This window comes from Monodon monoceros, unplaced genomic scaffold (assembly GCF_005190385.1).
Source record: "Monodon monoceros isolate NGI ecotype Baffin Bay Population unplaced genomic scaffold, NGI_Narwhal_1 Super_Scaffold_21, whole genome shotgun sequence".
In the NCBI taxonomy this organism is placed as follows: domain Eukaryota; kingdom Metazoa; phylum Chordata; class Mammalia; order Artiodactyla; family Monodontidae; genus Monodon; species Monodon monoceros.
This window is the reverse complement of record NW_021703778.1, coordinates 80,028,564-80,050,253: the sequence shown is the minus strand read 5'-3', so window position 1 is coordinate 80,050,253 and position 21,690 is coordinate 80,028,564. Positions and strand designations below refer to the sequence as shown.

The 21,690-nt window shown below is 50.9% G+C and overlaps 1 protein-coding gene across 1 annotated transcript in view; it reads left to right on the top strand.

Annotated features, from left to right (window-relative positions):
* Window positions 1-21,690, top strand: part of LOC114903852 (OTU domain-containing protein 7A) — a 201,514-nt gene that overhangs the window by 174,344 nt on the left and 5,480 nt on the right. Inside the window, exons 11-13 of the mRNA XM_029237114.1 lie at window positions 19,414-19,528; window positions 19,703-19,787; window positions 20,884-21,644. Coding sequence (XP_029092947.1) covers window positions 19,414-19,528; window positions 19,703-19,787; window positions 20,884-21,644 — 961 coding nt within the window. The remainder of the gene's footprint in view (window positions 1-19,413; window positions 19,529-19,702; window positions 19,788-20,883; window positions 21,645-21,690) is intronic.

The window sequence follows — 21,690 nt, the reverse complement described above, 5'->3', positions numbered from 1 at the left end:
CTGAGCAAATAAAGGGAAGCTCTTCCTTTTTCACTTCTGTGTCTGGTTAGACAGAGAACTCCCAGGATACTAAAAGAAGGAAAGACTGACCAGTTTCAGGGTCCCTGCCATAGGATGTGGTCCCAGGAAATCCATGGTGGCTCATCCTGTGGTGATGTGAGTCCAGGAGGAGAGGGAGCAGGGCTGCCACTGGCTGTAAGGGGACTATCACGTCCTTTTCCTGTGCTATTTACAGACATCTCACTTTAGCCATAGGAAGACATGTTTCGTCATTAAGGCCTAGGTGCCATTTGCCTTTTCTGTTGTCTCTCTGCGTGTTGGCCAGTGAGAGCTGGCACCTCCCTCATGGCTTCCAGCTCTTCTCAAAGCTCACCGTGGCTTTTGAGAGACAGGAGGGCCCTTTCTCTGCAGCCTCACCCTATCAGCAAGTGATTGAAAAGACCAAAAGCCTTTCATTTAGAAGCCAGATGTTGGCCATGAATATTAAGAAGAAACTTAATCAGGATAGTAGGTCAGAGGCTCCTAACTGGGCAACTCAGGACTTTGGCTTCTATAGAAGAACTGTACAGAAAAAAATGAAAAAAAACTCTAAAAGAAAGGTGAAATAATAAATCCATGATTTAAAGGTGAAACATTTTAGAAACAATTAACATATCGAGTATAAATTTTGGAGAATTTGAATAAAATTGGCTGTGTTTCATTTAGAAAATTTTAAAAAGAGGGCCCTTCTCAGGACCAGGGATCCAGGCCAGGTGCGGGGCCTCTCATCCAGTCTCCCAGAGACTCTGTGGTCAGGGAGAGATCACAGTCCCAGGGCTGGCATCTCCAGTTGCTGAGCAGGGCCTTCAGAGCCCAGCTCCCTCCTCACAGAGGCACTGAGCTTTCTTTCAGGCCTTCCAGATCCTGCTTATGGATGCTTTCAAGGCCAATATGAAGGTGCTCTTCAATAAAAGGACAAATGTGGAGGGGTTACCGCCTAGCAAGGGAGCGTTGCAGAGGTGCAGGTGGTTTCACCTCTAAAGACTTTTTTCCCATAAGTGGATTCTGGTCCCAGTGTGGGTTCTGAGCAGCTGTGTCGTGGGCTCCTGCAGCTCCACCTGCTGGCTTGCTCCTAATAGCAGTGTGGTCCCTGCCTCCTCAGCCCTCACATGACCAATGTGCAGGGCTGCACATTGACCCGTTCAGTCCTCACGACCGTCGCACAAGCAGAAGCAAAGCACGTGTAAGCGGCTCCCACTGGCTGGGTAACCTCTGTGCTACACGTCAGGCCCTCACACATTGGGAAAGAATACAAATGCTCTGCAGACTTTGAGGCTTTAAGTACTGCTACCAACACATCCCCTGTGCCACCCTCACTGAGCTGGTGGGTGCTGGTAGGTGCAACCCTGCTTCCTGCTCCTCCCACTGGCCTGAAGTCCAGTGGTCCTGCATGCAGTATTTGTTTGGGCGGCCAAGGGCCCATTCAGTGAAGCACCTGTTGCATCCAGGTTTGGGGACCCAAAGATGACAGTGTCCTTGCCTTGGGGCCCTTACCACCTTGTAGGGGAGACAGGCACCCCCATCAAGCCACATACTATACAAGGCAGGATGTTTCCCAAGCAGTCACGAGCTCCATTCAGCAGGGGAGCAATTACTCTAATTGGGAAGAACAGACAGATAGACCTGAGCAGAAGTGCTGGGCTGATGCAGGGATGTTGCTGGTGGGTGGCTGGCATGTCGCTGGTGTGGCCCAGCAAGCACATGTCATAGGAGCGTGATGGTGTTGGGCCTGGGTGCTGCCGTGTCCTCACCGCGTTGCCCGAGGGGCGCCATGTGCCCTCCCAGCCTGTCCCCTTATCTGTTGCCGGTACAATAACACCCATCCCCCTGGAAATGAATGCTTTCTCCTCCCCTTCCTCACCCTCATTCCCTCCCCCCTCCCCTGTCCTCTGCCCTTCCTCTTCCTTTCCGCCCACTCTCCCATTTGGTCTCTTTTCATTTGACACATTTAAGGACATCACCACTTAATTATGAAGTGACCACCATGGTCACTTCCACACATTGAAGTCCTCAGTCACCCCTGGGAATGACATTGCCTGTCCCAAAGCCAGGCCTGTCCCCTGATCCTTAAATGTTGCTTCTAAGATAAACCTAAAGGCCTTGACTGGCTCCCTTCCTGGCCACCATTAGTGCCCAGCATCTCCCTGAAAGGACCTGCCATGGGCAGGAGGAACAGAGCAGACATTGTCCAGGGAGCCATCACCAGAGGAAGCCTACCCCAGGCTTCCTGTGGGGCACTGTCCTACCTTCCAGCCCGACAGTAGAGGCTGTCGGGGGCTTTCTGCAAATACCAGATCCTAGCAATTCTGCCATTGTTACCCAGTGGTTGAGGATGGTGGGGAGAAGCTGAGAAGACGTCAGGAACCTGCTCAGGGAACAGACTCAGCCTCTCTTCTCAGCCTTTATGATGCCAATAAAATGGAAGCAACCACAGAAGGCCATGATATTAGCCCCCAAAAGAAGATAGTTCAGAATAGCATTGGGATGCAAGGGGCTCAAAGGAGAAAATGGCTGCTGCTGCTGCTGCTTCTCTAACAGGGAGTCCTGAGGTAGGTGGTCCAGGGCTGGTGCATCAGCTCTAGACATTCTCAGGTACTCAGGCTCCAGCCTCTCCCTGCTCCACCATCCTTATTGTGTGGTTTCAGCCTTATGGTCATAGAATAGGTGCTGCAGCTCCAGGCATCACATCCGTATTCCAGGCTGGACCAAATGCCTCTCTTCTTGAAACTTTGTCATTTCAGTTGGGAAGAACACCTTCCCTCGACACGTGCTGGCATCTTACTAAGGCTGAGCTCTATACTTGCAGTTTCCCGGCTTCAGAGCAGCCTGAGAAGTGAGTGCAGTGGAGGAAGAAGGGGGTGAGGTGATGGGTGGGGGTTCAGTGAGCCAGCTCTGAATCAGGGAGAGGATGTGATGTTTCCAGGCAGTTCCATCTGGACTCTTCTCTTTATTTCACCAGCAATGACCACTCATCTGGGGAAGAGCAAAAGTGCAAAAATGAGTTCTTTACCAACTTGGGTCCTCATCTGGAAATAAACCACGTTGGCTGTTAGGTTCTTAATTCCCTAAAAAGCGGCGGTGCGTGAGACTGTCAGTGCTGTGCTCCTTAGGAGAAAATCCATTCTCTTTCAACGCAGAAAGAGAAGCAGCCTTACTCCCAGGGCCGCCGTGTACGCCCGTGGACGCCGGGTTCCGGGCTGCCTGGGTGAGGGTGGCGCATGCGTCTTGCGGTCCTGGCCGTGGCCACGCCCCCACAGGAGGAAGAGCCGGGGCGGGGGCGGTCCTGCTGAGAGACAGACCTGGCGCCACGCGGCTGACTTGATGGCACGCTCCTGTCCCCGCCCCCCACAACATCTAAATGCCACTAGGAAGTTTCATGCCCAGAGGCTTTCTCTCCTAGAGCCCTGGTTCTGTGCCAGAACCCACCCCACCCCAAAGCGGGCAGGAGCCTTCTGACCCTGCTGAACTGAGACCTCGGCCTGGCCCGGGGCTTTTCACTCCGCCTTCCAGAAAGTCTCCAGCTCTGTGCCTTCAAGCTGCGTTGCACTCTGCCCCCAGGGAGCCTCCCAGGAAGCTCTTTACAGACACTAAGGTCACCACCCCCATAGCATCCTTGCCTACGAGGACCAAGGATGCTCAGTGAGAGGAAAGATAGTGGGAAACCATCCTCTTCCTTCCTCCCCTTCCCTGCCGTGTGGGGCTTCCGTCCGTTCACAGGGCTTCCTGGTTGCAGGTTAGAGTCCCTTCGACCGCAGGTCACCAAAACCCGACATGGCTCAGACAGGAAGAGGGCTGGTTGTCACACACACCACACTCTCAACATTGTGGGGCAGGCAGGCCCCCCGGGGCAGGTGGGGCGTTTCAGGAATGTTGGAGATGACCAGGCCCCTCCATCCTGCCTGCAGCCTCCTCACCTTCTGTTCCAGGCAAGCCCCTGCCGCCATCCCCTGCTGCAAGCAGGTCCTGTTCGCCCCCAAACTCCGGTGTCTAAGAGCATGACCAGATCTGGGGCAGGAAGTATGCACAAAGATCCTATCGCATCTTGTTCTGGAAGAAACAAGGCATCTTCAAAGACCGCGAGGGTAGTGTCAGAAGGGCTTCCGGGCTGATGGACGAGGCTCCCACAGGATGAGAGGGACAGTGAGGACCACCACTGGAAAGAGTAGAAACATGATGAAGTTGCTTCGGTCCAGGAATTCATGATGATGCTCGGGGAAAGCCTCCCTCATCAGCTCTCCAGGAAGCTCAGGTCCACCACCTTGGAAACATAAAAAGCAGGAAAGTATCAGGCGAGATCCTGCGTTTCCTTGGTGAACTAGTGACGGGACCTTCCTCTGAGTTCAGGTACCCTGGCTTGTCATGAAGGGAGAGGTGTTGGTAAGGGCTGAATTCATGTGTTGAAGAGCTAACCCCCAGGCCTCAGGCTGCGACTGCATTTGGAGATGGGGTCTTCAGAGGAGTAATTAAAATACAGTGAGGTGATCAGGGTGGACCCTCATCCACTGTGACTGGTGGTCTTATAAGAAGAGGAGGTTAGGACACAGACACACACGGAGAGGAGATTGCAGGAGGACACAGAGAAGACAGTCACCTGCAAGCCAAGGAGAGAGGCCTTAAAAAGAAACAACTCTGCTGACACCTTGTCCTTGGACTTCCAGCCTCCAGACTGTGAGAGAATAAATGTCTGCTCTTTAAGCCCCTCACTCTGTGTACCACTGTTATGGCCACCCGAGCAAACCAATTCAGACAGAATGAGAACACCAGGTTTTTCAAGCCCATGGGAATGAATGAGAAACTGCCATGTTTCTCATTATTTCTGGCTCAGTTCATCACTGTCACCTTCTTGACCAGCGGATGCTGCGTTCAGATCCATCAGGGGCCTGGTCAGAGTGTGTGAGCTCCCCACCCCTCAGCAGCTCATGCGTGGGGGTCCTGGGACCGGTCGTAGCTGGTGGCGGACTTTTTACAAAGTAATATTCTGCAAGCTCTGTAGATCCAGGTCCCAGCAGATGTTTGGAACGTGGCTAGTCTCTCAACTCTCCAGAGGAAGGGGTGGTCCCACTGGGAGGCCCAGCAGAACAAAGAGCAGGCCCACTGTATGCATGGTCGAGAGCCCCCAAAGCCTGCCGTGGGCACCAGCTGCTCTGAGAGCAAGGTCTGGGTCTGGGGATGAGCAGCTGGCCCGTGGTCCAGGCGACAGGCTGTGGGCGGGCTCCAGCTCTCTTGTGCACACCCGCAAGGGCCTGAGCCACGGGGAGGTTCATTCAACAAGTATTCAGTGTGACAGCACACTTGTGACAGTGACAGTACCGGACAGCCCACACCTGACATGGTAAGAGCTTGGAGTTGAATTCCTTCCATCCCGGGGTCAGCCAGGCCTCAGGCATGGGTCTGAGCGGAGCTGAGCCTCAGCAGGTGAGCTGGGCCCCAGAGACAGCTTATAAGTGGCCATAACAAGCTCCGCTACCAGGTGCCCCAAACTCAGGGGCTGGTGTCCTCAGACTGGAGGCCTTAGGAAGGAGGGCCGGGGGGCGGTGGGGCTCTTTGTCACGCACCTGCTGGCCCCATCGGTTCTCTCGCCTGCAGCCCTCCTTCAGTGCGGCAGACAAGAAAACAGAGTCCCAGCCTGTGCCCTCGCTCGGCTAGGAGAGGGACTAAGAAAGTACAGTAACACCAGTTTCTAGCATGGAACCAGGCATCATTCTCTGAAGCCAAGATAAGAGACTCTCAGACCACAGCTGGTCCCAGGCTCAGGACCGAGCCACCAGGCCTGTGGTCTCGGAGCCTGGGGAGGAGGCAAGGGTGTAGGACACAGAGCATCAAGGTCCAGGGCACCTGCTGGTCCCCCACGGCCGAGCAGAGCCGTCGCCCTGCCCCAAGCAAAGGACATCTTGTGGAGGGCGCCCCCCACCCCGGACCTCCCAGCACCCTGGGATGGAGGCTGACAGGTACAGTCATCACAGGCCCAGAGAGAGCAGCTGTCTTGTTCTTGCGTGAGGAACGATGTTCTGGGAGCCTGAGAACGAGACAAAACATGTTGTAGGATGTGACATGGGACTGCCTTCTTCCCGCCACTCCCTTTCTTCTGCTTGGCCCAGTGCATCTCATCTGAATGTGTCCAAGCTCCTGGCGGCTTAAAAATTCCATGAGGTGTCCTTTAAACCTCTCGTCCTTCCCTGTGTTGAAACTATGTTGGGAAAGAACCCACTGCTCCCTTACAGCTCTTTATGCCTCCCCCGCCGCCCCTGCCCCCCCCCCGCTGCTGCTGAGGTTGGCTGGCTTCTAGGAAGAACCCCGCTGTGTCCTGCAGGCTGGGGTTCCCGTGGGGAGAAGGCAGGGCTTGCCTGCAGTGGGCAGGCTTGGGCTGGAGGGATTGGTCAGGTGTGGGCAAGCTGAGTGGGCAAGGCTTTGCCAGCGCATTTTGGGACTTTTTGTAAATAAGTTACCCGTACTTTCGTGGTAACTTCCACAGATGATTGATGGTCCCCTGCTTTCTCCACGGGGAGGATGTTAGTCCTTTGCCCCCAGGACACCTGGACCCTAGTTCTGCAGCTTGCAGGAAGGATCCTCCCATGCCCACAGCATGGTGCCCGTGGACTCCCTGTGCCACGTCCTCAGATGGCTCTGCAAAACTCAGACCTGGGCTGAGTCTGCACCCCACAGTCACGCCAGTACTTGCAGGCACTTCCTGTGTGCAGGCCTGGTCTAGGTCCTTTCCAAGGGCAACACTTGACCCTCTGCATGTTCTGTGCCCACTTGACAGAGGAGGACACTGAGGAAGGAGGGCCATCCCCAGGGAATGGTCACAGCCGGTGAAGGGTCACTAGGGCAGGTTAGCAGGGTGGATGGTGCGACTTCCAAAAAGCAGACTTGGCCAAACAGGGTGATAATCAGGGAACAGGCATCTCCCAGAGACAAGGTCCGGGAAGTGGTACCCAAGCCAAAGTTTGCTTGGGATATAACGGCAACTCACACCTGGTGACTTAGGGACCTTCAGGATGGGAGAAGGTGGGGGAGGGGTGCCTCGCTTCCTGGGAGATGTTAATACCATCTGTTTCTATTCTTTTTAAATAAATAAATAAATATATATATATATATATATATATATATATATATATATATATATATTTTTAATTATTATATATATATACTAATTATTTCAATAGTTTTTCCTCCTAAATGCAAACAGCCTGAGAGCCTCTGGGGCCACATCCAGGGGCCACATGTGGGTCAGGGTGCCCTCACAGTGTCCCTGTGCCTTCCCTAGGGGTTCCCGCTCAGGTGACCCAGAGAGCCGCGTTCTGCAGCCTCTAAAGAGCCAACTGGTCACAGACGGAGGAAGGGATGCTGATGTGAACAAGGGCTTGGACAGTGATGCCCACGCAGCTGTCAGACAGCTCTGAAGGCTGAGACTGACATCCATGGATGATCACACCAGAGTTTGTAGTTTATTTACTGGAAACAGACTCAACACACCCAAAATGTGATATTTGAAAAAAAAAAAAAAAAAAGCTTTTGCAAGAGCAGCCTGAAACTTTATCTCTTGCCACTTAGAAACAATACCCCACGTTTACAAAACTGAGCAATTTGGGAATTTTGTGGTGCCAAACAGAATAACCCCACACTACAGGACATGAACTCTGTCTTCAATCTGTATTTTATGCACAGCTCATAGTTAAATTAAATGCCAATCTATATTTTATGATTTCCCGAACCATATATAATGTGACATTTCATTTCCAGTCTATTTGACGACAAACTGTGCTTTTTCTTACAGGATTGATTTATAATAAACAGCACCTCTCTCCCATTAAGTAGAAATTGGTCTTAACAGGCTATGAATATTATTAAATATTCCATTTAAATGGATTTTATAATATAATTTTGTTAATATAGCTATCTAAAATAAAGTGATTTTTACTTAAAAATCACTTCTTCATCATATTCTAATGAAACTGGCCCATCTGTGGACCTGTCTGAATACAATAATGGGAGGAATTACGTACCAACCCACCTGTTACTGGACATTATAAGAATCAGATGAACTCATGCTAGCAAGAAGGCTTGTAGAAACCAGGAAGTGCGTAAAAAATGCAAATTCCCTGCATTGTCTTTGCAATCAGCCTCCTTCCTCTTCAGCCACTTTCTAGGCTTGCAGCTTGCCACTAAAAGACACACTCGGCGTGGGCGTGCAGAGCCAACTTGCCTCCCCGCGTGGTCTGCAGGCAGCCTTGCTGAACCGCTCGCCCCGTTCCTTTGCTGCTCCTGCTGTAGCCTCGAGCATGGCCCCTGGAGGCCTGGGCCACACCTGCAAAGGCCCGGGCCACACCTGCAAAGGCCCCTCACTGTTGGAGAAGAGGAAGAGTCTCTGGGGGCATCCAAACTCTTAGCTCAGACCCTGCACCCCAGGGCCCGGGGACCAGACGAGGGGTGTCATCTTTGACATTGTTGGTTCTTGACCCAAGAATATCTCGAAGGGCCCCTACGTGACCAGGAGCCATGTGTGGAACTTCAAGGCCGTGAGTTCTGTCCTGGCCTTGCAGGGGGACGCGAATTCAGAGAGCTGGGTCTTGCTGATCAAATGCCCAAGAGTCCAGTTGTCCACCAACACCTGCGTCACCCCAAGGACCATCAGCTCTGGAGCCTGAGACTCAGTTCCAGAGAGATGCCAGCTGTGCTCAGCTACACGGAAAGAACTGTCCAAGGGTCTTTCACGAGGAAATCGGGGCCTGGAGAGATGAGGGAGCAGGAGGCACAGACACAGGCTCCCCCAGGCCTCCCCAGGGTGTCTAAGCCACAGAAAGAGTGGCCCCAGGAGCACCCCCAGCCGCCATCTCCCCCACTCCTGAATCAGCCCAGCCCCCATCTCCATATGAAGTGCCGTCTCTCGCTCAGGCTGCCCCAGGCTCCCTGTGGACCTGCAGGCTTCTGATGGATGGTGTCAGAACAGGACACGGCCTTCATCAATCCTCCTGCAGAAGAGAAGGAAAACAAAGCCCCAGGCACCTGTCCTGCCCCCCGGACATGGGGAGGGAACCTCTTGGTCAGCCAGCGTGACAGCCTGCTTCTGCTCTCCGAGAAGCCCCCCTCAACACCATCCCCCAGGGCTGCGTCTGATGCATGAGAGGACACGTATCCAGAAGAAATGGCCGGCTTCCTGATAACCTGAGTCGGCTCAGAGAATTGTCTCTGGGGACGTTTTTCTGGGGAAAGGGCCTGTGGGAAAGAAAGCATCCTGATCAGAGCCTAGTGGGTGGTCTGGAGCGTGAGGCCATGGGCAGCTCATCGAGCAGGAACTCACAACTTTCCTTGCGTTTGTGGAGGGGACAGGGCTGCCATTGCTTTGCACCTCGAGGTCTCATGAAGCAAATCCTCATAAAGCAAGTCTGATCTTTCCCAGAGGCGCAAGGATGCAAGGTTCTCGCCCAGCCAGGGACTCTACGTCAGGCCCACTGGAGGTTGTTCTCAGGCACTGGTGAGCCACAGCCAAGGCCGCCATGGGGGTGGGAGCAGGGAGAGGAGAAGGATGACAAGGACCACCTTTCGGAGGCTCCTGTTCTTCACTGGCCAGATCCTGGATGTCTTGAAGCCAGATGTCCTGTCTTTCTCATCTTTGTGTCTCCAGCACCAAGACACCTGGAGGCAATTAAATGTTGAATGAATAAATGAATGAATGAACGAGATTAGATGCTCACGATCTACTAATTTCAGATAATTCAAAAAAAGGCAGGGTGACACAGTAGTGGAAGACAAAGTACACAATGTGGAGTGAGGCAGACCTGCTTTTCAATCACAGCTCCAGCTTTGGCTTGGAGTCACTTATGTACCAGAGTTTCACTTCCTCTTCTGTAAAACTGGAGCACAAATCCTGTAGCTGGTATAAGACTTGTAAGTAATGAATACAGAGCTCCTGACACAGTACCTGGTATTGACAGAGAGTTCGACACAGAGATCAAACAGAATATGGAACCCAGGAATAAGCCCACAAAATATGATTTTGACAGAGAAACAAAATAAATTCAATAGAGGATGGATAGTCTTTTCAAACAAATGGTGATGAAGTGATTGGACATCCATAAGCAAAAAAAAAAAAAAAAAAAAAAAAAACTTAAACCCAAGCCTCATTTATACAAAAATTAACTCAAAATTAACCATAAAGTAAATGTAAAATGCACAACTATGGACCTAGAGGTAGGTGAAGAGTTGGGTTTTTTTAATATAAATTTATTTTTTTTACTGATTTATTTTTGGCTGCATTGGGTCTTCGTTGCTGAGCGTGGGCTTTCTCTAGTTGCGGCACACGGGGGCTACTCTTCATTGCAGTGTGCGGGCTTCTCATTGCGGTGGCTTCTCTTGTTGCGGAGCACAGGCTGTAGGCGTGCAGGCTTCAGTAGTTGTGGCACGCAGGCTCAGTAGTTGTGGCTCGCAGGCTCTACAGCACAGGCTCAGTAGTTGTGGCACACGGGCTTTGTTGCTCCGTGGCATGTGGGATCTTCCCGGACCAGGGATCGAACCCGTGTCCCCTGCATTGTCAGGCAGATTCTCAACCACTGTGCCACCAGGGAAGCCCCAAGAGTTCTTATATATGTGTCCTGTTTGTTCTGTGTCTCTGGAAATCCCTGACTAATAGAACCACGAATCTGTTCTTCATCTCTAGAATTTTGTCATTTCCAGCATGTTGCATAACTGGAATCATACAGAGAATGCAGTCTTTTGGGATTGGAATGATCCCCCAAAAAAGATGAAATTAATAACTTGGACCTCTGCTCTGCAAAAAGAGAAAGAGAAAAAGAGAGGGGGGTACAGGAAGGGAGGGAAGGAAGAAAGAAGGAAAGACAAGTTATAGACTGGGAGAAAATATTTGAAAACCACCTATCAACAAAGGACTTACATCTGAAATATACAAAGAACCCTCAAAACTCAATAGCAAAAAAAATCTCCAAACCATCCAAATAAAAAATGGGAAAAGACATGAACAGACATTTTACCAAAGAGGATATACGGATGGCAAATAAGCACGTGAAAAGATGGTCAACATTAGAACCACTGTAAGACGTCACTACACACCTATCAGAATGACTAAAATCTTAAAAATTGACGACACCAAATGCTGGAGAGGATGTGGAATAACCAGATTGCTCCTGTATTGCTGGTGAGAATGTAAAAATGGTTCAGTGACTCTGGAAAACAGTTTGGCAGCTTCTTATAAAAGGAAACATCACTTACCATATAACCTAGCAATTGTAATCCTGGGCATTTATCCCAGAAAAATGAAAAGTTATGTTCACACAAAAGCCTGTACACAAATGTTTATAGCCGCTTTATCTGTGATATCCAAAAACTGGAAACAACCCAAATGTCTTTCCCGGGTGCATGGTTCAACATACTGTCTATACCACAGAATCCTAGTCAGCAATAAAAATGAATGACTATGACTCATGCAATTACTTGGGTGGATCTCAAGGGAATTATGCTGAAGGGAAAAAACCAATCCCCAAAGACTGCATTCTGTATGATTCTAGATCTATAGCGTTCTTGAAATGACAAAATTATAGAGATGGAAAACAGATTAGTGGTTCTGTTAGTCAGGGATGTCCAGAGAAACAGAACCTATGGGATACATACAGATATATATATAAGAGGAGATTTATTATAGGACTTTGTTCACATAATTATGGAGGCCAAGTTCTACCATCTGCCGACTGCGAGCTGAAGAACCAGGAAAGCCAGTGGTGTAATTCAGTCCGAGTCCAAACGCCCAAGAACCAGTAGCACCGATGTCTGCGGGCAGGAGAAGATCAATGTCCCAACTCAAAGAGAGCAAATTCCTCCTTCCTTGGCTCTTTTGTGCTATTCGAGCCCTCCATGAAATGGATGCTGCCTGCCCATGTTGGTGAGGGCAGTTCTCTGTACCCAGTCTATCAATTCCAATGCTAATCTTTACCGGGACCACCTCCCAGACACACCCAGACATTATGTGTACCAGCTCTCTGGACATCCCCTAGCCCAGGCACGTTGATACATAACATTAACCATCACAGCGGTGGACAGGGATTAGGGACCGATAGGATTATTTAGAAGCACACTGTTTAAATTGCAAATAGTTGAGGATTCTCCAAATATCTTTCTTGGTTATGGGTACATAGTTTTATTTAGTTATGGTCTGAGAACAAACTTTTTATGATTTCTATTCTTCTAAATCTGTGAAGGTTGGCCAAGAATATGTTCCACCTTGGTGAATATTCCATGGGGTCTTGAAAAGAATGCGTGTTCTGCTGTTGCTGGGTTCCATAAATGTCCATTAATTCAAGGTCTCTGATGACATAGTTCAGTTTTCTATATCTTTGCTGATTTTCTAATTGTTCTGTCGTTTCCTAAGGGAAAAGTGGCAGTCTCCATCCATAATGAATGTGTCTTTCTCCTTTCATTTTTGTTAGTATTTGCTTCATGTACTCTGAAGCCCATGCACACATGTAGGATTGTGATAGCTTCATGGAGAATTGTAATGTTCTTCTATATCTTTGGTAAAAGGCCTTGCACTGGAGCCACTCCAGTTTTTTTTTTTATTAGTATCTTTTAACCTATGTATGTCTTCATATTTAAAATGGATTTCTTACAGTCAGTATATACTTGAGTTTTGCTTTTATATCCAATCTGACAATGTCATTTATTAATTGGTACATTTTAACTATTTACGTTTAATGGTAGCTCTTTTCTATTTGTTCCATCTGTTTTTTGTTCTTTTTTTCTCTTTCCCTGTCTCCTTTTTCTTACTTTTTAATTTTTACTGGAGTATAGTTGACTTACAATGTTGTGTTAGGTTCAGGTGTACAGCAAAGTGAATCAGTTATACATATACATATATCCACTCTTTTTTAGATTCTTTTCCCATATAAGCCATTACAAAGTATTGAGTGGAGTTCCCTATGCTGTACAGTAGGTCCTTATTAGTTACCTATTTTATATATAGTAGTGTGTATATGTCAATCCCAATCTCCCAATTTATCCCTCCCCTGCCCTTACCCCCTGGTAACCACAGATTTGTTTTCTACATCTGTAACTCTATTTCTGTTTTGTACATAAGTTCATTTGTACCCTTTTTTTAGATTTCACATATAAGTGATATCATATGGTATTTGTCTTTCTCTGTCTGACCTACTTCACTCAGTACGACAGTCTCTAGGTCCATCATATTGCTGAAAATGGCATTATTTAGTTCTTTTTTATGGCTAATATTCCATTGTATATATGTACCACATCTTCTTTATCCATTTTTCTGTTGATAGACATTTTGAGTGCTTCTATGTCTTAGCTATTGCAAATAGTGCTGCTATGAACATTGAGATGCATGTATCTTTTTGAATTATGGTTTTCTCCGGATATATGCCCAGGAGTGGGATTGCTGGATCATATGGTATTGGGTTGGCCAAAAAGTTCGTTTGGGTTTTTCCAAACATCTTAAGGAAAAACCCAAACAAACGTTTTGGCCAACCCAATAGTTATATTTTTAGTTTTTGTTTTGTTTTGTTTTGTTTTTTTGCGGTACGCGGGCCTCTCACTGTTGTGGCCTCTCCCGTTGCGGAGCCCAGGCTCCGGACACGCAGGCTCAGCAGCCATGGCTCACGGGCGCAGCCGCTCCGCGGCATGTGGGATCTTCCCGGACCGGGGCACGAACCCGTGTCCGCCTGAATCGGCAGGCGGACTCTCAACCACTGCGCCACCAGGGAAGCCCTATTTTTAGTTTTTTAAGGATCTTTCGCTTCTTTCATTGGTGTTAATTGAGCTTCTTAATGGTTCCATTTATCTCCACTGTTGATTTACTATTATACCTGTATTTTTAATTATTAGTGATTTCCCTCGTGTTTACAGTGAACATCTTTAATTACTGAGACTCTGTTTTCAAGTAACATTCTACTTCATGTGTTGTATACAGATCTCATGACAATGTATTCCCAACCCCTCCCTCCCATCCTCTGGGCTATTATTATCAAGCTCTTTTACATGTGCTGTAAACATGTAATACACTATTGCTCTCTTTGCCTTACTTCTCAGAGTAATTAAAAGGAAGAAAGCGGAATTTTATTTTCAAATTCATTTATTTTATTTCCATCACTTTTCATTTCTTTGTGTAAATCCAAGTTTCTACTGGGAACATATTCTTCCCCTTAAAGAATTTCGTTTAACATTTCTTAGTGCAGGTATACAGAGGACGAGTTTTCTCATTTTTGTCTGAGAAAGTTCTCCTTCGTGCTTCAGAGATATTTTTGCTGTGTACAGAATTCTGGATTAGCAGGGTTTTTTCATCCAGCACTTTAAAGATATAACTCCATTGTCTTCTGTCTTACCTGTTTTATCACGAGAGGTCTGCTGTGATCCTTAGAATTGTTTCTCTGTATGTAATGTGTCTTCTTCCCCTGCTGCCTTCAAGATTTTCTCTTTGTCTTTGGTTTTTAGCAGTTTGAATATACTATGTATACAGATTTGCTGCTGTTGTTTTTCCTGCTTGTTTTTTTCTTAGCCTCTTTGGTCTGTGGTGGAGTTTGTCATTCATTTTGGAAATATTTAGATAAATAATGTCAGCCATTATTTATTTAAATATCTCTTCTGTTTTTTTCTGTCCCTCTTTTCCTTCTGGGATTACACTTACACAGATCTGGTGCTGTCTGATACTGCCCCGCCGACCTTGGGTATTCTGTTCTGCAACCCCTTTTTTCTCTTTCTGTTTCAGTCTGATTAATGTCTATTGACCTATCTTACTGTTCACAGCTTCTTTCCTCAGGTGTGTAAAGTCTACTGATCAGCCCCTCAAAGTCATTCTTTACTTCTATTATTGTGTATTTTTATTTCTAGCATTTCGATTTGACTCTTTCTTACTCTCTGCTGAAATTAACCATCAAATTCTGCATGGTATCTACTTTTTCTATTAGAGTCTTCAACTTGTTAATCAGTTGTTTTATTTTTTTTATCTTTATTAACTTTGTTACAATATTGCTTCTATTTTATGTTTTTTGGGTTTTTGGCCACAAGGCATGTGGGATCTTAGCTCCCTGACCAGGGATCAAACCCGCACCCCCTGCATGGGAAGGCAAAGTCTTAACCACTGGACCACCAGGGAAGTCCCTAATCGGTTATTTTAAATCACATCCTATAGTTTCGATACCTGTGTCATATCTGTCTTGTTCTGTCACCTGTCTTTTCTCTTGTCAATGTGTTGGTTTTCTCCTGTCTTTTCTTATGCCAAAAATGTTTCGTGGAAAGCTAGCCATCTTGAGTAGGGCAGTAAAGACTAAGGCATATCGTTCTGATTCCTTCCCTTTTGCTGCACGGAGTTTGGATGAGCCTAGTCAGGATCTGATGCTGCCCTGGTTATCCAGCCTTCAAATCCTTCTAGTTGTATCTTGTGTTTATGGTGGGGCTGGTATTTCCCATTGTCTGCTATACCTTTGTGCTGAGCCTCACCTCGGTGAGGGTCTCTCTCCATATTCTTGCCCCTTTTCTAGCAGTAGATTGCTGTTACTCACAGCTTGTTAGCCTGGGTGCAGGAGGCAGAGCCCAGAAGGGTAATGTTTCTGTTGTTCTGATTAAGCCTCTATCTTTGGTGGGTGCTGTGTCCCTGGATCTGGGGGGAGGGAGTGACTGGAAAGGCCCAGTGCCCTAAGACCAACAGTGTGTGTTGCCCTGCTCTCTGCAGTTCCTTCCTTAGCAGATGGGAAAGGTCCGTGAAGGACACTTTCTCAGAATTCTGGCCAGTCTTTTTGTGAGCACCAGGTCAGGTCCCATGGAGAGGGGCCTGCAAGTTCTTGTGAATTTCCCTTATGTCTGTGGCCCCCAAGGTTCTGTATTCTTTCACTAGGCTACACCCTTCCTTTACCAACTTGTTAACAATTTTAGCTGAATTCTTCTTAGTGGGGTCCAGCTTAGTGGGGTCCAATTAAGCTCATGTCCATCCCTCCTCAAAGGCACCTGTCTTTCCATCTGTGGCTGGCCAGTTGCCTGTGACTTCAGCTCTCAGACGGGTCAAAGGAAAGTTGTGAATCTGCAGTTCGTCTAGCTCGTTATTATACTGGTGGGACATTGCTCCTTCGGCTTTTTACATCCCAAACAGAAACCAGAGGTCTCCACTCTGTTTTGGAAAATAAGTAGTGAAAATCGGTTGCTGCTTCGGTTATCCTTTGTCCAGGCTAGTTTGAGATGATGCCTATATGTTTCCAGGTTAAAAGATAGAAGAGAGTTTTTTCAAAGGGGAAAAAAAATGTTGCAGGTTTATTTTGAAAAGTATTTGCTGTTCCTGACATTTGCCACCAGAGGGCAAGTCACCGCATCACTCCCCCTCTTACTGGGTGAGGCCAGGTTTCCAACAGGGAAAAGTAAGTGTGTAAAGTGAGAGGCAGAGGCAACGGAAGTACGTGAGGCTCACAGAGGCCTGTTTTCGAGGCCGCTCTAGGCTGTACAGCTACAGGTGGGGCTCCTGGGCCCTGCAGCCCCAGCCCTGACCAGCGGGCCACAGCTGTGCCCTCTGCACAGAAGACACCTTCTGACATCCAGGCTGAGAGGCTGCCAGGAGCCTGCTGGGTGGTCAGGCTCTAGCACCTTCAGGTGATTCCAACCTTCTGCTTTGTGTGTTGGGGCAGGGGAGCTGGGGGGGGGGGCAGGGGGGGGAGTCCAGGAAGTCCATTCCAGCCCAGCTACTGAGTGTAGGAATTTCCAGGAGCCCTTTGGTAGGGAGGCTGAGGGGGGCTGTACAGCTGTACTACTTTAGCTGGTTTATCTGAAACAAATAAACCAAAATCACAGTGGCTTCATGCGATAGGAGTTTGGTTCTCCTGCAGATAAAGTCTAAAACAGGTGTTCCTGACGGGCAGGCAGGTCCCCTCCAAGTGGGGAGTCAGGAGCGCATTCCTGATATCTTGTAGAGCTGCCATCAGCAGAAGGCGTCACGGCGGGAAGGGGTGAATGGGAGAAGGCGCACCCACCCCACAACCACATCGCCCAGGGCTTCCCCCAGCACTTCTGCTCGCGTCCCATGGGTGCGAGTAAGCATGTGCTCTTTCCTAATGCTAGGGTGGGGGCCTGGGCAGGCGCCCTCAAGGCACCTCTCCCCTGGGAAGGTGGACAACCAGACCCCAAATCGTCCACGTTGCACCCACAGAAACTTCTCCTAACAGATTATTCTAGAACAATGTTTCCCAGATTTGCTTGATTTTAAGACCCACAGAGGATGCTTATTTAAAAGAGTCCTTGAGCCCGTTTCCTGGACACTGGTTTGGCCATCTGCATGGCCATCTGCATGGCGCCTGGAGTGGGTGCCTTTACCAAGCCCTCCAGGGAGCCATGCCGCCCTGTCTACAGAGGGAGCCTCTACCCCCTGCCCACACCCATGGGTGGGAGGCCGGGGCAACCCTCTCTCTGTTGTCGTGGTGACCCTTGGAACTATGGGACTAGCTCCTGGGTATGGCCCAAGGGAGGCTGGTCCTGAGCTATCCTGCAGCCCTCCCTGGGTGTGACTACCCTGCAGCTCAGCCTGGGGAGGGGCAGCCTGTGTGTCACAGCCACATCAAGGCAGGACTGAGCAGTCTGTGGCCTAGGCAGACCAAGTGGCCCCTGACCTCCCAAACCAGAGCACAGTGCCGCCCAGCCACATCGAGATGAAAAGGAAATTCTGGAGCAGAGCTGTGTTTCCCTTATGTGAGGGTTAGGGGCTGGGGTAGAGGAAGAGGATTATTTGTGTGTCTTTAGCGACTGGAGGGCAGCACTGAGTCAATGCTTCTGATTTCTTACCAGAAAATCAATTATTAGCGGTATTCAATCGTAGATTTTATGTATTTATTGTTTATTGATTTGTCTTTTCTGTTTTCGCCATGATTCCCTTGTCATGAATCTTGGGGAAGTGACACCAGGTTCATGACCAGCATGGGGTGGGGGGGGGGGGGTAAGGAGAAGGTAAGGTAAACCCCAGGAAGGAGCAAGGCCCCGTGCATCCTGGAGTGGTGCCTGGGGGCTCAGTGTCCCCAAAGATGGGGCTCTCGGTGCCAAAGGAAAGCAGCGTGTGGGAGGCCCCATGTGTTCAATCAGGCACAGGCAACATCTGGCCGCCAGCACAGGAGCAGGAAAGAGGTGCTCCAGGGCCTGAATAGGCAAGGATAAGCCTGAAACAGGGAGGCCCCCATCCATGAGCTTTCAGCTCCTAGCCCACTTCCCCCTCTAGAAAGGGGCCCGGCCACAACTGGCTCCTAGGCCGGTGCGACAGCGGAGGCGAGACCTCCCTGTGGAGGCCGCATCAGGGTCTAAGTGTCACACCTGAAGGTGCACCAGGCCCCGCACCCACACGTGCCAGCCCCAGCGTTTGGGCAGGCTGGTTCCCCGGGCAGCACTCAGGGCAGCACAAAGCAGCTGGCCTGGCGGAGCCCCAGTTTGTGCTACTCTGCTGGGGCTGATGCTCAGGTGAGGCCTGCAGGGGAGCTTAGTGCAGTCCCCATGCAAGGCTGCTGCCCAGAGGGCAGAAATGGGATGGCTCCTATTCTCTCCCCGCATTCTTTCTGCCCCTGACAAGAGTAAGCCCGTCACTAGGGAGCTGATCCCACCAGGCTCAGAAGCTCCCAGCAGATCCCAGACAAACCTGTAAACAGCAGCCTCCAGCCCAGCCTTTCTGAGGAGGGCAGGGGTGTGTTTTGATGAATCCATCCCTGGGTGCAGTATGGAGCCCATCTCTCCTCACTGCCTTGTCCACCTACGTGTTCCCTCCTCAGAAGGCTCACTGGTCAGCCCTAGAAAAGCTTGCCAAAGCTCCCTCAGCCTGCTGTTCACCCTCAGGGCGCTATCACCACCTGACAGCCTGAGCTGTATGTCACCTGTTCATCCTGTCCCTAGTACAGGATGTGAGCTCCCTGTGGCAAGGGCCACAGGGCCCGTGGGTCCCGCAGCAACACAGAGCAGATGCGCAGGCAGCCCTCGCTCCCCTTCTCTGGGAGGAGATGGGCGGGCCTGGCCCCAAGCCCCCTCCCAGGTGACCTTGCTCACTGCGCTGTCTGGCCTGGGTCGTTCGTTAGGAACCACAGAAGCAGTAATAGCTGTTTTTTGTCTGCTGCCCAAGGACGGCAGCTGTCTTTTGACCCAGGTCAAGCCCAGGTCTCCAAATGCTCTTCAGCCTCCACAATAAAGAGGAAACTTTTTAAACCGTGGTGCGTTTGAAACCTCCGGCCTTAACACCCCTCCTGGCATAGAGGTCCTGTGTACAACTCCATTCGGTTTCCTCAATCATGGAGACACCTGGTCTCGGTGGCCTTTTCCTGTCTTCCCTGGGGGTCACGGGGACTTCGAGCCTCCCGTCCTCGCCCCCGAGCCACCTGGCACGGGTCTCTCTCTTTTGCGTTCCAGCCGTGATCCCCCTGACGGATTCAGAGCACAAGCTGTTGCCTCTGCACTTTGCGGTGGACCCCGGGAAGGACTGGGAGTGGGGGAAAGACGACAATGATAACGCCCGGCTGGCCCAGTAAGACCCTACCCTGTGTCCCCTCCCCTGGCGCCCTACGGGGCGGTCTGTCCCCGGGCTTTCCAGGGAGGGGCTGGACACGGCGCCCCTGCTCCTCGGGGCTGGCTGGCTGCACTGGCGGGGTGCGCGAGGGCGAGCTGGGGCGCATCTCACTCGGTGTTCCTCTCTCGATAGCCTGATCCTGTCGCTAGAAGCCAAGCTGAACCTTCTGCACAGCTACATGAATGTGACGTGGATCCGGATCCCCTCTGAGACCCGGGTGAGCCTGGCGCGCGCCGGGACGGACGGCAGGCGCACTCGGCCCGGGGCGGGCAGGCGAAGTGCATCCCAGCCTTGCCCGCGGCCCCGCCGCCCTGCCGACCCGGCTGGGCTGCAACGCGTGCCTCTGTGCGCCTGTGCCTGAGAGTCTGGACGTAGGCGCGCGCTCCGGCTAGGGGAGTTTTTGTCCCCTTACTTTCTCCAGAGCGACAGGAATAAACACGCCCACTCAGAAAACAAACCGTAGGCAACTCACAACACAAAACTCTCTCTTGCCGAGGTGGGAACACGATGTGCTGCCACGGAGCGGAATTAACTATAAAACTGTGTGTGGGTCCTTGGAAAAGGCAGGGAACGGAGGGCGCGATTCCTCGGCACCCCCTCCTTTTCTTCTTCTCTCCCCTCTTTTTCTCCCCTCCATGAGGGGAGGGCTGTGAGACAGGGGGCTGGCGCCCCACTTGGCCCCCTCCCCCAGGGAGGACCCATGCTGGCCCTGCCTCCAGATGCTAAGAGGAATTCGCTTTAAGTATCTGACTGATGTTTTTGTGATCTCAGTAGTAAAGTCCCAGGAAAAGGGATTTGTTTAAAAAACAAAAATTACAAATAATTGGCCCTCCCCAGACATAAATTTACTTACCCATAAAGTGGGGCTCGTAACGAATACTTTTTAAGTTTCATGAGGAAAGCAAGGAGGGCAGTGCCTGGCACACAGTACCCAGGACAAACTGGCACTGCTCAGAGTGCTTTGTACTCCAGCGTTTACATGTATCTAAACTTCACAGGGCTCCCTGAGGCAGGTCCCGATACCCCATGTTACTGATGGCACGAGTGACAGTGGATGGCAGTCTGGCTCCAGAGTCCAGCTGCCTGGAGTATGTCATGACGTGGCTTTGGGTGTTCTTTTCTCGCCCCCACGAGGGCTGTGAAGGCAGCGGCTTTAGATCGAGAATCAGGAGACTCTCAAGCTGGGACACAGCTCGGGTTTCGGGCAGTGAGGCTGGAAGCCACACCGCGGCGGCGGGGTCTGCCTCCACCGGCCGCGTGGGGCCAACTGATCTCTAACCTCCTCCCGTCCCTGCCCTCCCTCTCCCCTGCAGGCCCCTCTGGCGCAGCCGGAGTCCCCGACGGCCTCGGCGGGGGAGGACGTGCAGTCCCTGCCCGACTCGCTGGACTCGGACCGCGACTCGGTGTGCAGCAACTCCAACAGCAATAACGGCAAGAATGGCAAGGACAAGGAGAAGGAGAAGCAGCGCAAGGACAAGGACAAGACCCGCGCGGACTCTGTGGCCAACAAGCTGGGCAGCTTCAGCAAGACGCTGGGCATCAAGCTGAAGAAGAACATGGGCGGCCTGGGCGGCCTGGTGCACGGCAAGATGAGCCGCGCGAACTCCGCCAACGGCAAGCACAGCGACCCGCCCGAGCGCGGCAAGGAGAAGAAGGCCAAGGCGCGCAAGGGCAGCAAGGAGGAGTCGGGCGCCTCGGCCAGCACGTCGCCCTCGGAGAAGACCACGCCGTCGCCCACGGACAAGACGGCGGGCGCGTCGCCGGCCGACAAGGGCGGCGGGCCCCGCGGCGACGCCTGGAAGTACAGCACGGACGTGAAGCTGAGCCTCAACATCCTGCGCGCCGCCATGCAGGGCGAGCGCAAGTTCATATTCGCCGGCCTGCTGCTCACCAGCCACCGGCACCAGTTCCACGAAGAGATGATCGGCTATTACCTGACCAGCGCGCAGGAGCGCTTCAGCGCCGAGCAGGAGCAGCGGCGCCGCGATGCCGCCGCCGCCGCCGCCGCCTCCACGGCCAAGCGGCCGCCGCGCAGGCCAGAGGCCGAGGGCGCGCCGGGCCCCGAGCGCGCCTCGCCTTTTTTTTTTTTTTTTTTTTTTTTTTTTTTTTTTTTTTTTTTT